This window comes from Panicum hallii, chromosome 6 (genome assembly GCF_002211085.1).
Source record: "Panicum hallii strain FIL2 chromosome 6, PHallii_v3.1, whole genome shotgun sequence".
NCBI lineage: Eukaryota > Viridiplantae > Streptophyta > Magnoliopsida > Poales > Poaceae > Panicum > Panicum hallii.
The window spans coordinates 26,848,122-26,863,666 of NC_038047.1; the positions used below are offsets into that span (position 1 = coordinate 26,848,122).

Here is a 15,545-nt window from a genome sequence, read left to right on the forward strand (position 1 = left end):
GAAGAAAGGAAAGAAGAAGGAGGCGCTACCAGGTGGGGTCGGGCGGTCAGTGAGAGAGAGAGAAGGAGAAAGGGAGCGGGCCGAGCTGGCTGCTGAGGGAGGCAGGGTGAGGGAGCTGGGCCGAGCGTGGGAGGGGGGAAAGTGGGCCGCGCGAGGGGAAAAGGTGGGCCGCAGGGTGGACTGGGCTGCTGGTTGGACTGCTTCTCTATTTTCCTTTCCCTTTTCTTTTCAAACTCAAACTCAAACCTATTGAATTCAAATAAATTTGAATCCAACTCCAACCACGCAATCAAATACAACTTATGCACCAGCATGAATGCACAAATATGTTGAACCTAAAAATAAATTTTAATTACTTGTGTAATTTAATTAGATTAAATGCAAGCTAGGCAAAATAAATCCTTAGAAAATTACTGGAGCCCATTTAAATTCATTATAAATCTCGAAATTTTACATTAGGGTGTTACAGTTATCACGGCGGCAATGCAAAATTCTCCAACGACAAAACACCATGGTAAGTACCCTTAGGTATGTCCTGCTTTTGATTTTAAACAAAGCCATTCTAGGAGATAGCCCGAGGTTCACCGCTCTTATACTCAAGATTGTCCCCATTTGAATATGGCTTGAACATGTTTTCATGCTTCCTTTATCTATTCTCGTATGCTTTGGTTGAATGTGTGATGCATAACGCATTCATAGACTTTTCTAAATTAAGCGTGGTGCTTAGGTTAAAAAGTCCGCTTTAATCAAATTAGATGAGTTTGATTGATGGACCCTAGAGTTAATGCTTGTATAGATCTTGGTTGTATATGAGGACAGATCCCTGTAGGAAAATCTTCAAAACCAAATGGGTGAGTCGTTAAGCTGAATTCAAATGGAAAGGTAAGCCAAGGTATTGGATTCATATTGCGCAATCTACGAAGGAGGTACATATCATCCTTCACGGGTCACCGTAAGTATATCCTCTTTTGTTTACGTTGATGCAATTTTAATTCCGCCTTGTTTGAGTAAGACTTATGGTGAAAAAATATATTTGAGTTCGAATAAAATAAGGATCCCTGGTTCTCGAACCATTAGGGTCCCTTTTGTTTCCACCTTTTGTCTTTGAATAAAGCACCAGGTACAAGAACAAGTGTGGGGGAGATCTCTTGGAGTTTTGATGCAGATACGGCCGAGATCACCCACAAACATGTGCACAAGACTGAAAGAACTAGCACGCAAAAGGCTTAAAACCTATCATGACGGTTTGTGCACCCAACCCCTCAAATCTTCCTGATCCATGAGTTTAAATAAAATTCATTGTTAATCATTAGAATTAAACTCAAGGTTATCTTTTGTTAATGTGCTTCACACGATTGGCTTGCATATATTTTATTCCTTACTAAACTTGAACTTATGAATCATATCTTAGGGAACCCATAATATTTAAGTTGTTGAAAAGTGAGATATGGTTTGATGAAAGAATCCTTGCACTCTCTGTTATATGTCTAGAAAAATTTATTTTAAAAAAGAGAACCCTCCATAGCTTTACAAACTTCCCGTGTTTGTTCTACCAAAGCCATGTGTCGATCTTCATGAAAGAAACCATATACATATGTACCTTGTGGTTGCATTGAGCTTCATCAAATTTTGCGATCCTAGTGAGATGTCTTTTCATACTTGCTTGATCAAGATCACGTACGCTTCACATGCTAAACTTCTACACTAGAAGTTAGCAATTTGCATTCCATCTATTCACAAAATAAAATTGTGACACCCTTGGTGTCTAACAAAGATCCATAACATGAAATCAGGCATAAAAGAGCAAGAAAAGTATAAAACAACCTATCAAAATATATAGTTTAAGCAAATGTATATATGTATATGTATATATGCATATACATGTGAACCCTTGTAAATAAACCCTTATCTCAGAGCTAGCTAGCTCTGCAAAGGTAATTCTCCGTGCATTTATAAATATATGACGTTTAGGATAAGCATGTGATTTCTTTTTTTCTGCGAGCACTGGGTCATAGCTGTGTGTTTTTCTCCATTTTTGCTAATTCAGGACGTTGTCTAGGCGAAGCATAATAATTTTGATCCAGGTTATAAGTTTCTGCAGAAAATGGTCGAGTAGTCGGCAAAAATAGGGTATGGATTGGCCGGTCGTAGTTGGCCCCAAAGCTGTACCTGCAAGGCTGCAACGATCAGTCCGTGTCGTGTCAAGGGCATCATGAAACGAAAACGAAGGCTTGGAGTGAGACAAGATGCTCCATGGGTTTAAGCTAAGGGTAGCATTGCGGGCCGTTCTGGAGCTTGCTTTTTTCATGCGTTGTCCACCTGGATGTGGTTGAAGGTTGGTGGGGACAGGCTGCTGCTGCTGTTGCGCATATATTTTGAGATGTTTGTCCTGAATAAAAGTGTGCTGCGATTTAATGGAAATTTTTCTTCCGTTCACACTCATGATTATTGTTTGAAAAGGAAATGCAAGCAAATCCTTTAAAGCAAGTACCTGGCTCTAACAGTCACAAATACTTGGCGCTCTGACCAAGATATGGTCAAAACTTTTGGACTTTCTCAAATTATCGTGTTTGAGAAATATCACAAATTATATAGGTAATTCTTTTTCTTGAAAAGTACCCTCATAATCTTATCAATTTATCATATATTGTAACCATAATGTAACACTAGACTGGATGTGCCCATAAATGCAAGCACCTCCATTCTAGCCCAAATCCCCGTCTCGACGCAGGTGCCTGTATTTTCGTATCAGTTGTGCTTTATGGTAGGCTTAATCTAGGAATACCAAACCGTACACGTACGATGTAGGAGCTTGCAATTGCATACACACCTCCCTTCTGCGATCCATGGCGTATGGAGGGCTATAAAGCGCGAGGACGCCGCCGCCGTACACTCGAGTATAGTAGGGGAATTCGTAGTAGGGTGAGTGGTGACGTACGTGTGTACTGCTTGCAACGGGTTTACCGAAAACGTGTACGGCCGACGTGATGTCTAACTTGGTTGGATTCACGTCCCGTCGACTTGCCGGCAACAAACAATAGGCACCGCTTGCTCATCTGCCCGCATGACGGCCAGGATTTAAGAGGGCAGCACCGCTTAACTGACGTGCAAAAAAACTGCAAAAATGAACGTGAAGGGCCTAATATACATTAGAATCCCGTTGGAGACATGGGCCTTTCCTGCTTTCCAACATTCTTTGCTGGTAAGGAAAAGATAAAAAATGGGAGAGTTCACATTTTTTGGACGATAACAAGCCACAAAAAGAACATACATGTGCTTGAAGTTGAAGGAGCAGTAGTAACTCACACAAAAAAAATTTGGAAATTATGACATGTTGGGGCGGCGCCTCAATGAGAAAGGACCCTCCAAAATTAGAGTATGCTGCTTTTTGTGGAGTGCACACGGTATTTTTTAGCAAAACGTTAAAGAATAGTTCGCTTTGTGCTCACCACGCAGCTGCTTGATTTTGAAGCCTGCAGCTGCCGCCCTATAAGACGTGTCATTGCTGGCTAATCTCCTCCAGACTAAGCAGTGTGGGACTAAACATCATCATCCGGTTCATCCCCCGGGTGATGCAGCCGCTTCTCAAACACACCCTCCCGCGTGGCCGCAGTATAAACCCACATCAACACACGAAGTCGATGCAGCAAGCCAGCAACCTGTGGAAAATTGGATGGAGCTCACGATCACGTTCGAGTTCTACTCGGCTGGGCCACTGGCAGGTGGGGTCACTGCGGGGCCACTCGGATGCGTGGGGGCAGTCAACGATCTAGCCAGTGACATGTGGGGCCACGGATGGGGGAGTCCGACCGGGAACTTGTCGAGTTCGAGTCAGACACGAAGAAGAACAAGAAGCGACCATAACCAACAGCCTGGGCACAATCTTTTGGGAAGGCAAGCAAGATCTTAGGAGAAGATGGCGTATGGACAGCGCCGATCAGCTCGCTCCGTCCTCTCCGACGAGTCGTCTCGCTCGCCTCCTGCTGTGAGGTCAAAGCCTCGCGAACGTGGGACCCATTGGGGCAGCGGCGGCGCCGAAGAAGCAAGGTTTTATATAGCAGACTACAGCTGCCGCTATAGTCGACTATACGTGACATTCAGGTACTTAGGATTAAAACACACTAGATGCTAGTAGAAAGTATGTACGTTTGATCTTTTATATGTGTGCTAAGACTTGAATGCAAAGGGAAAAGGGTATTTGTCTAAATTCTGGAAAATTTAGGTCTTTTAGTGTAAAATGGGTGAGAATGGGAGGTAAAATTAAAATATATGAAGGTTGTTTTGCAAAAAGTTAAGAACTTACTTTAAACCGCAAATAGAGGTGAAACTACCCAAAGGATGCAAGTGTAGCGTAGATTTTAAATAGAATTTCTTTAAAGTTTAAAACTTTGCTAAATTTTAAGTTAAATTCAAATACTTAGCTCTTTTGCAACTGAACCTTAAAGCAAAGTTGTAGATCTTACTAAACCCTACACTTTTGCTTTTGGCCACATTTTCATTTGAGATATGGTTTGAAAGTTAACTAGGCTTTACAGTGGAGTCCCTGCACTTTTAACAAATTGCACCTAGGTCCTCCTTCGTCTACCTCCAGTGCCCCTGCTCTGTTTTTCTCTCTGCACCGCCCCGCCGCCTTCGCCGGCCATGTGCCGAGCCTCAGCTGCTCCCCGCGCCGCCCCTCTGCGCGCCACGTGCTGTCCAGCACCCCGCCCGCCGCTCACCCAACCGCGCTGGCCTCTCCTAGCCCCGCCCGAGCTGCTCTCCGCCGCCGCTCACCATCACTGTAGCCCGACCGGTGCCACCTCCTGCTTCTGGCAGCCCCCACGAGTCGCTCCCGGGCCGGCCGCCGCCCTAATTCTTCCCGCTGGCTTCTCCCGCGCAGGCCACGCTGCCCCGCCTCTGCCTGAGCTCCGCCCACGGCCGCCACGCACGCCGTCGGCCGCCAGCACCTGCTCTCGCTCGCCGTGCCTCCTCCTCGACTTGAAGCACGTCCCCGAGCTCCCAGTGCACTCCCTCTCGCCTTCACGCACCCACATTTGCACTGCCTTCTTTCTCCCCGAGCTCCACGACTCGCCGAAGCCCCACCGCTACCTCGGCTCAACGTCGACAGCCGCCTCCGCCATTTCCCACCCCCGATCCAGTGCTCTAGCAGCACCACAGCAACCCACTGAAGCTCACAAGCCCGCCCAATTTCGTTCTCCCACGCTAGATCACCCGGACCACAGCGCCGGTGAGCTCGAGCTTCCGCCGCCGCTCGGCCTCATCGTCGTCCCGACAATCTACTGCTTCTTAGCCCCGGCCAAGCACACCACCAACACCACATCATCACGTGGAACCTCTCTGGCCACTTCCCCACCGCTCTCCTGCCCTCCGGCCACCGGAGTGCCGTCGACGTCCCTCGGACCTCCGCCGCCCACCTCTGTTCGCCGTCGACCCGCCGCCTCGGCCCCTCTCTTCCCCAACACCGGCCACCCCCGTGACCGCCGTGAGCTCCTGAACCTTTCCCCTCACTTGCCCCTCGCCGCCGGTGAGCCCCCTCGCCGGAATTTGATCGGCACCGATCGGTTTTCCTGTGTAGCCCGGTCAAGGACCCAATTGCAAAGATTAGAATCTTTCCAGGGTCTTTCTATAGGAAATCAGTACCCCCTCTCAAATTCAAATCAGCCAATTTGTAAAATCAATAGGAATTTGTAGAAAAATTCAAAAATTACCAAACTAGTTTTTCTGTGTTCCAGAAGTTTAGCTCTACAACTTTTGTTAGTGGAGTTCAGTTTGAAACCAAATATTTTTAGAGTTATTTTAAAGTTTAATAAAAGGGTATCTTATGTGTAACTTTTGCATGTTAACTTTATTTTCTGTGAATTTTGGTGAGTAGCTTTTTTAGGGTACAAGTGATCTTGTGTGAAAAATTCACCTATAGTACTGAATCCTAGTTTGAATTAATTTAAACTTATGCAAATCAAGCTAGAAATATTTTAAATTTATTCCAGCATGTTACTAAGGTTTTCATGCTTAGATCTTTTTACCATTTGATGTTCTGCAATAGAGTAGTCCATAGTAAATATTTTGCAAATTTACAACACTATTTTGCTTAAGGTTTGCATTTAAACTTGAAATTTGAACTTAATTCAAACACTTTAGTTTCTGTTTTCAGAAAATTATGAAAAATTCACAGTAAGCTTATTCACTATAAGATAGCTTACCCACAAAAAATTCAAGGCTAGAGCTTTTGTGGATTTCAAAATAAAAATTAAACTTGTTGACTTAGTTCTATTAAATCAAGTACTTTGATATTGAATTAAAGTATACTTAGTGAATTTGAATTCAAATCTCCTATTTTATGAAGTTGTATTTATCAATTGGTTGGATTGTAACTTTATTGTGAAATAAAATACTTAACTCAAGAACCACCTAATTTAAATTATTGCATATCATGTAGAGTCAGCGACACTCGACGACGGAGACTACGAGCTAGTCCCGGAAACCGAGCAAAGGATTTCTGAAGATCCTGCAAACATCGTCGAGACTTTAACTGAAGCCCCGAACCAAAGTTCGGAAGTCTTTGACATCCCCGACCCTAGCCCCGCTCAAGAAGGCAAGTCCCGATGCATAACCTAGTATTTCAAATTACTCCATTTATACAATTTTATGCTTATATATTATATCTTGCATTAAGTCTAGGAGTTGAAATGAAACCCTAGATGCATGAATACTAGGAACTTATGTATTGTGTCTGAGTCCGTATCGAATAAATGCTCTGCTAATAGGACCGGCAGAAGTCGAGTGATTTCCTGTCACTCGCACGATATAGCAATTGAATGTTTACGATCCTGCAATCACTATAAGGATGATGGATGGGGTCATGTGCAGTATCATGACCTGGAAGGTTACCCCGTCTGTGTTGATAAAAGTTGCTAAGATCGCAGTGTGTGGTAGTGGTGGTTAAACATTTGAAAGTACTAGCCACATGCCGTGAAATATGGAAAGCGGTAAGTCCAGTAACCAATCGGCCCGACGAGTGGACATACCTCCCACCACTCGTAATTTGGTTTTTCTCACGCACCGACGTGCGGGAGTACGTTCCGCACAGCGGACAGGAGTACGGTCATGTAGTCGCGCTACAGACGTATGTCCTGCACATTGGATGTGCGTATGGTCCTACAGTTGCTTGTGGTGGCCCTGTTCGACGAGTCGGAATGAAAGGCAAACGGTTGCTTTGGAACGATCATTGGATGTTCTTAGGTTTACCCTTGCAAGGTTTGGAAATTCGATTCAGAATCGCCGTTTCTCATGGAGATTGAGACTGCTTATTCCTTCTGCCACATAGAGTAAGAACAGTAACTATTGTTGGAATAATCTTGATGGATGCTAATCTCTACCTTGCTTGCCTAGAATAGGTGCTTACCTAGAATGGTTAATGAAACTAGAATCTGAAAGCTAAAATATGAAAGTAGATCATACTCTTTGTTGCTTTTTTCAGCAAAAGAAAACCAGAGCCACTCAACCTTTCATGATCTAGTTATGTGCTAAGTATACCTGATCTCGGTTAAGTCTTGCTAAGTATTAGTATACTCAGTCATGCTAGTCTATTTTTCAGGTATGACGTTTGAGAACTCCACGGATGGTCCAGCATTGCCAATCTCTGTTCCGTTTGGCTGGTCCGAGGAGTGGGATCCGTCCCCGGCTGGCAGTGACCCTCCGGAATGACACCATGTTTCGGGCTGAACTTGGTGTCAACCTTCGCGACGTGTGTAGTCGCGTGTTTATTTCTTCCGCTGTAACTCTACACAAGCTTGCATAGCTTGTAGTTTTAAACAATGTTTGTATAAGTATACTTAAATTTGAAATGGTTTGTAATAATGTTTAATATTCTGTGAATTAAAAGTTGGTGAGCTGTTGTGCGATTGTAAACTCGCCTTCGTGCGAGGTAAACCTGCTTCGATCCTGTTGAACCGTGGTTGCATCGGGCGGAGATCCGACAAACCAATGAGTTGTTCCGTTTGAAGTGCGTTGAGTTAGTATCGGCTGTATAGCGATGACTAGCGCATTTGAGCCGGAATAATTCAGTCGGTTCTGCCACACTATGCCAGTAGAAAAAGAAATCAATATGACATTTAGCCTGCTAAAGACCGCTATAACTCGCTGAATATCGTAATGGCAGCCCTACTGCTAAACGCTTTAGCCGGCGATTTAAAATCACGCCAAACAGAGGAAGTTGGGCACGGTTTTCGGCTGCCCGGTCTGCAAGCACGCCACCGAGAGCATGGGGTGCCGGATCACCGCGAGCGCAGGGTCGCCGAGGCCTCATGCTGGGCCTGCGGGGCGGGCTACTCCGCCGCCGCCGACGCGCTGACCGAGCCCTTCGACGTCTACTGCCAGTGGATCGACGAGTGCCGGCGCGTCAGCACTCGCAGGGACCACGACGGCGACGTCATGATGGCTGACGCGTGAGGGGCTCGGCCGGAGCGCACGTCCTGCTGCGGATCGGTCGGTGTACGGTTCGGGAGCGTGGGGATCCATCCAGTTTTATCAGGCATGGTGCGGAGGAAGCACACGAGGAGCTCTTCCACGGCGGCGCCAGCGGCGTCGAGAGGGAGGCGCCCAAGATGAGCCACACGTGTTTATAGCTTCTCTGTTGTTTGGGGCCTCGGAACTACTGCGCCACCCGTCTCATACTCTGTTCGACTGTTTACATGGTTTTCAGAACATCGCTAGTACTGATTTTTCCCCCGCGAGGTTATTAGAATAAAATTCAAAATAGCACTCTTTTTATAGATAAGCCTGTGGCACTGAGCCTATGAGGAAATAAAACAATTCGGCTAAAACGAAAGCAGGGCGGTAGTAATTGGCAGCTTCTCTTGGGGATGATTCAGCTCTTCGATCAGCGGCAAGCAATGCCATGGCTGCAAAAAGTGAAGCCTGCCGCATTACGTAAAATGTATCCGTTGATCACAGTAAAGATGCAACCATTTCATGCAGAATTATTTTGCAGAAATAACCTCAAATGGGGACAATCTAATTTTGAAACATATCTATCCTACAGGAAGAACTAATAGCTTCTTCTCCGGGCACCGCCTCTTTATTATAACAAACTAATAGCTTATTGTAAAAGCTGGACTAAAACTGAACTTTTTAGATGACAAGCTGGATTGTTGAATTACCGATGTGGCGATGTATTAACAAATGAGCAATATGATAGACCATGAGACTAACAACATCGGTATGGAGCCAACTATAGGATAGAATAAGCGTACAACTAGCAGCACACTTAAGTCTACCGGCAACAAAATATCCTACAACACAGGAAAGTCGAATGAGATATGGATGCTACAAAAATTCAACATCGCTCTCAAGTCGTTACACTGATTAACAGAAAAATTTGAGCTAGTACATGCTGACATCAGTGGAAAGCAGGCAACACAAAACCGACAAGTTGTACAGAAATCTACCTACCATCTCTGTGCCTCCTCTCCTTATAGGACCTATCATCAGAGTGTTGGTTTCTCTCGCGGTGCCCACCATCTTCTCTACGTCTACTTTCTGGGCTCCTTTTCCTGTGGTCGACTTCATCTCTCCGGTGACGATCACTCTTTTCATATCCATCATCTCTATGGCGCCGCTCGCCATCTGATCTATCTCTTCGTATGTCCTCACCCTCTCCACTTCTGCCCCTGCTATGTCGCTTGCTATAATCACGATCATCGTATCTACCAGAGCTTCTAGCACCAGATCTACTGTAACTGTGGTAGTCATCATGTTTTCGACCCCCTCGGTTCTCGTCTTTACCAAGCCTGATTCCTTTCTCATCACTGTAAGTTCTCTCACGGTTATTCCTATCACGATTGCCACGAGGTGGTAGCTCTGATCTCCGATCATCATTTCTTTGAATCTTTCTTCTGTGACCATTTTCGTCATCCTTTTTATCAGAATAATCAGCATCGTCTTCATCAAAGACTAGATCATAGCTGTAAAATGACAAAGGAGTATCAAAGTATGAGATAATATTCAAAGACTTTTGTGCAATAGGAGAAAGAAAGGTAGAGGAGTGACCTTCGACGGTGATTTCCACCACGCTGTGCGTTTTCATCTTTCAGAACATAATTCGGCCCTTTGTTTTTCTGGTCACCATCTTGGTCACAGTCTCTGGCTAGGTGATCAGGGGCACCACACTTGAAGCACCCATCTGAAATGAGGAAGAGAGGTATCAATTATTTTTTCAAGAGAATGGTTCGATACTATACTGATAACATGGTTCGGAACTATACTAAAGATAACTTAACTTCCAATACATATGAAAATGGTATAACAGCATTATGGAGAAGGAAACTATTGTTTAGGATCTTTTACCTTTCTTCGCATTTGTTTTGCTTTGTCTGAATTGACCCCACAGCTTAGAAACACTCTGACTAAAATCAACATGGATTCTCCGGTCATCAATAAGACAATTGTCCATCTACAAGCATAGCACTGTGTAAGCAATTATCTCTTGGGATTATTCATAAATAAAATACCAAATGAGAATCAAGCTGGCCATCGTTGCATGCAAAACTCAGACTCTCCTCTGGGCACAAAAGTTCACTTGGTAGTGTTTGAAGGTGCTTATGTTTTACCCACTGCTTGTACCGGGCTAACTAAAATCGGTGAAACTACAAGGTAGATTCTACATTATGCTTAAAAAGGTACCCAGAACTTTGTCACGGCACCAATAATCATGTTACATTCACTAGTGAGGAGAAATCAATAAATTATGCCTACAAAATGCTAGAATAGCACTGTAAATACAGTGCACACACGCACACACAGTTGGGAATCTAAGATTACTGACCTTAAAATATGCACGCTCACAAGCCTCCTTTGTCTCGAATTCTGACAGAAGATCATCAAGATAAATTGTTAGCATGCCATATTAGGTAACTCAGCTAAGCATAATTTGAATCTAGAAGGATTCACAGATATTGTCATTACATATTAGGAACTGAACCTAGCATAGGGCCAATTTGTTTCAGCTTGCAATTGCACAACCAGATTGTAATACCAGATTATAGCAGTCTAGCACCTCTATCGTAACAATCTAGCAATATGGATTTCGCCAAATTTAAAAAATCTACAACCCGTTTTTCATAATCTGAGGCTGAAACAGCTGGTGAGAGCCTAAGAGGTGTGGGTGTACATCCCCCACTACCCATGCTCGAATCATGTCCTCTTCGACTCAAATTTGGGTGCATATTTCTTCATATTGCAATGCAAGTTTCTCCTAGATTGGTCAAGTTTTTTGTTTTTTTATTGTAGTCACCACGTATACGGTTCTACAATGGAACTTTGCGAAAAAAAGTGCGAGATTTTCTACTTTTCAGGAGAGTGCAATGTTCAAATTATTTTCTTTAAAAAAAATAGAGAGAACAGAAAACAAGATGAGCAACTAACTACTTCCCCCCTGTTTAGTACTTGGATGTTCTCTCGACCTCTAAATAGCCATCATACAATTAGCAATCCCTGTTGCCTATTGATAGGATAACCAACCAGAGACCTAATGCATAACAGCATGGACGACAGTAGCCTGGTGCAGCTAACTATGCCCATGCAACCATGCAATGGACAAATTGGAACTAGGGATCTAGCCAAATAGCAATATAGTACTTGTCAGCACAGTAAGAGTTTTTAAGATAGAAAACGCACCAATAAAAGCATAACATAAGCTATCTCCAGTCTTGTAGTCACGAATTATTTCAGCTCTGCAAGAAAGAGTTAAATAAATTGAAAGACGAGAATAAACAAGTAGATGCACACAGGTAGTGCTAAGAAATGTACTCACGATGTCACAGTTCCAAAACGAGAAAAAATTGTGTATAGATCTTCATCCTGCAAAATAAAAGTGTTAATCAGCAAAAAAAATGTTGATATTTAAAACCCAAGATAATCAGCAATGTAGCCGCAGCAGTAGAAAGCCAAACACTTCTTATGAATAAGAGCCAAAGAAATGTAGATAATTCCACTAAATCAGTGCAAACACATTTTAAAAGTCCAAAGAAGTGGAAAACTTAAAGGCAAGGAATTAGGAACTAATACTAACTTGCGTTACTGGATTGAGTTTGCAAACAAACAAGACATTTTCTGGCGGTTTAATCTCAGCATCTGGAATATCTGCCAACTGCACAAACAAAAGGTATTAAGCAGTTATAAACCGACATCAGTACAGAATTAATAATGTATAAGCCGCTGACTTTGATTTGGAACCGTACTTACACTCTCAAGGATTACTGCATTTGTGTGCGCCTCTTTAGAGCGGATCATCTCCTCAAGTTCTTCAGGAGCCACTGTTTCATCCAAAGGGACCCAACTATCCTCTAAGCGCTCCTCTGCAATCTGTGTAATTCACCTCGAAAAAGAACTATCAGGATTCAGGACATACTCATGTTGCAGGACTACTACTGGATTTGAAGATTCCTCTTTTATAGGGTTGAAACATGACTAATTTCAACCCTAAATGGAACAAACTCACTCAATAACTATGATGCCCAAAATTTCAAATCAAATCCCTAGGTAGGTATACACAGATGAATAAAAAGAAATAGGCAGAAAAACACACACTCTGCAGTCTGCCAACAGACACCAGGACAAACAAACAAATTCTTGATAACCAACATACTCATAACTAAATTAAGAAAAGAAGCCAAAAACAAAATAAATGATTCCCCTAAAAAAAGAAAATAAATTATTAAATTATTAATGAATCGTGGCCTCTGATTAAGATTGATGCATTTTGACTCATCACTCATGTTACTGACGTGCACATGATTAGGATACTAGAATTACCTCACCGCGTGGTTTTCCTGTGGGAGAATTCTCAGGAATAAGTTCAGCGAGCTGAGGAGGATCATCGAAAGGATCATCTAAGACATATGTGTGTTTAATTCTGCAAACAATTATGTAGTGAAAGGTCAGCAACCAGGAATGAAAAGAAAAAGTCAGAGAAGAAAACTAATGCTGGAGAATAAGTGAACTATGGTATTTATGTTTGTAACAAATGCATTAATCAACACCTCACCTTATGTCCTTGAATGGTCTTCCTTTATCATCAACATAAGCTTCATTTATTTTTGTCAATGTATCAAAACCTTCAGCAACCATCCCAAACACCTATAGTCCACAGAAAACATATGAATTCTTGCAAATAAAATAATTCAGTTCATAAGAAAAAATATATCGGTTAACAGAAACAAGTACTACTCACAGTGTGTTTATCATCAAGGTAGTCCACATCATCCCGTAAGGTAACATAGAACTAAAAACATAAAAACATATAAATGGAAGGTCAAAACAAGCAATGATATTCTGAAAATGAAATATCAAATATCATCAATAAGACAGCTAGGCAGGCATTTCACCTGTGAGGCGTTGCAGTTTTCACCAGCACTTGCCATAGCAACAGTTCCAGTTTTTGAATGCCTCAACTCTGGACGGATCTCATCATCAAAAAATCGAGCTTGATCACCATAGAGAAATCTGATAGAACAAGAGTTTTCAGGCATACATTCGACAACATTAGTAAGATACTTTAACAATAATAACTGTACACAACTGTGCATATGAAGACGAGCAAGGATGTAAGGAAGGCTCTATCCAAAGTATACATGTATTGTAACCATCGAAGATACTAGTTATACCTATCAACCTATGATGAAGGATATCACATTATATCATTCAGAGATGAAACTTTGGTGGCGAAGTAAGAGACATCTCAAAAGTTCAGTCAAAAGAATTGCTTACTTGTACACAGAATCACCGCCGGCGCCAGTTCCAGTTGGATCGCCAGTTTGTGCCAAGAAATCCTTCTCCACCTTGTGGAACAGACACCCATTGTAGTACTTCATTCTGGTCAGTCAAAGAAGATACCAAAGAATAAGTACCCTAATAATCTGAAGGGATAATTCACATTCATGAGCTAGTATTGAAGATTTGGTGGGGAAAAAAATGGGCAGGAACCACAGTATATGCTAAATCGAGTCCCCCAGAATGTCACAGAAATTGATAATAAGGACCCTAAGCAACAGAAAATCAATCCTTTGATGTCCCCTAAAATCATCAACGTGGTTCTATCAGCTCTATACAGGTGCAGTAGGCTAACTGACCTACCTGCAATTTATCCTTACATAAGATGTAATCATGTAACTATGTTAGCCTGCAGCACAACAATTTCGAAATTTCCAATTGCATCCCTCCGAAACGAATTAACAAGACTAGCTAGCAGTAAGCAGCAAAAGGTGCTTGAAACTACGAATCCTACGGAACTAGAGGTAAATTGGTAAAGGACCATGGATCACACTAGCAATTAGTTTCACTAACTTACACTCAACACACACCCATTGTAACCCTAAAAATACAATCAAACCGATAGTCGCCCTATAACGCCAAATTCACCAACTCAACAGCTTGGACAGAACAAAATATCAATCCAAAATCATGTTGCCCGAAACTACAGATGGACCAAGAGATCGAACAAGCCCTAGGCGCGGCGGTTGCTTACTTGCAGAGCTTGAGGAAGTTCTTGGTGGTGAGGGGGCACTTGTCGGTGTGGAGATCCACCTCGATGTCGCCCACACTGGTCACGATGAGCACCGACATCTCGAGAACTTATCCACCTCCACCCTCGGCTGTCGAATGGTGGGGAGACAGTATTTGGGGGAGATGGGGCGGAGAACGGGATAGTGCGGCGTCCTATGCTTCTGCAGTTTCTTCAGAGTAAGCAGCACATGAAGGAGGAAGCGCGTCCTTGCCAGGTCTGGAGGAGGCAATCTGGGCGGGCCCAGGATTTCAAACATGGGTATTCAAAATCTTGAAGAGAAATTTTTTTTTGACAGCCTAAATCCTAGTTTTAGCCATGTGTCATTGATTATAGTATCAATTTAACAGTAATTGACTAATTGTACAATATGTAGCAGTACAGCCAATTTTATCTAGCAAGTTTTTTTCTTCGCAACTGATATTTTTAGACCGATACACAATACTAAGTCTAAAAAGTATAACTAAAATTTGGAACGACGACAAACTTGAAAAGGAGGAAGAAGAGCGAATCACTGGCTGATGCCCTTGTCGTGCGCCCGCACACGCTGGTGCGCTCGCCGCTGCCGCGGGGCACCCGGAGACGCGGAACACCTTGGTTCACTGGCTGGCTTCTTGGCTTCTTGCTCAGTTGCTCTGCGCGAGTGCGCGTGCGCCACTGGGCGCCCCTGCGCAGCGCGGCGCGGCCTGCGCGCGTGGGCCCCGGGGCCCGGGTGCGACGAGTGCCAGGCGTCCGAGCGCTGGCCGCTGGGGGCGAGACGGACGGGCGGCGGCGAGGCACAAGGCGGCGGCCGGCGGGGGAGACGGCAGCCGGCAGGACGGGCGAGCTAGGGCAGACGGCGCGGCGCGGGGGGGATCGGGAGGGAGGGAGACGGGAGTCGGGAGGCCGGGAGGGGGAAGCCGGTCTGGCTGACAGATTTTGGGCCGTGTGGGCCTGTGTGGCCGGCGGTGGGGGATGGGAGGTGGGCAGGTGAGGATGTTTGGCCAAA

General features: G+C 43.9%; 1 protein-coding gene and 1 non-coding gene across 2 annotated transcripts; both read right to left on the bottom strand.

The window, feature by feature from the left end:
- Window positions 1–3,341: 3,341 nt before the first annotated feature.
- LOC112898622 lies at window positions 3,342–3,458 on the bottom strand. The gene has a single exon (XR_003229884.1). It is a non-coding gene; the product is annotated as a U5 spliceosomal RNA (small nuclear RNA).
- Window positions 3,459–9,237: 5,779 nt separating this feature from the next.
- On the bottom strand, window positions 9,238–15,484 carry LOC112897198 (peptidyl-prolyl cis-trans isomerase CYP59). Its single transcript, XM_025965441.1, has 15 exons — window positions 15,045–15,484; window positions 14,522–14,790; window positions 13,765–13,869; window positions 13,383–13,500; window positions 13,229–13,279; window positions 13,043–13,134; window positions 12,811–12,910; window positions 12,241–12,360; window positions 12,068–12,145; window positions 11,810–11,856; window positions 11,674–11,729; window positions 10,823–10,863; window positions 10,345–10,450; window positions 10,048–10,180; window positions 9,238–9,962 (listed from the first exon to the last, which is right to left on the bottom strand). Exons 2-15 carry the CDS (start codon window positions 14,617–14,619, stop codon window positions 9,443–9,445), a joined length of 1,665 nt encoding a protein of 554 aa, XP_025821226.1. The 5' UTR covers window positions 14,620–14,790; window positions 15,045–15,484; the 3' UTR covers window positions 9,238–9,442.
- Window positions 15,485–15,545: the final 61 nt, after the last annotated feature.

Bases quoted from the DNA above. Each gene is read 5' to 3' on its own strand.
- LOC112897198 (XM_025965441.1), bottom strand. From the start codon at position 14,619: ATGTCGGTGCTCATCGTGACCAGTGTGGGCGACATCGAGGTGGATCTC. The intron at 13,280-13,382 runs GTGAAATGCCTG...TTATGTTTTTAG, and splicing joins AAAACTGCAACGCCTCACAG to TTCTATGTTACCTTACGGGA. The intron at 12,911-13,042 runs GTGAGGTGTTGA...AATTGTTTGCAG, and splicing joins AGACCATTCAAGGACATAAG to AATTAAACACACATATGTCT.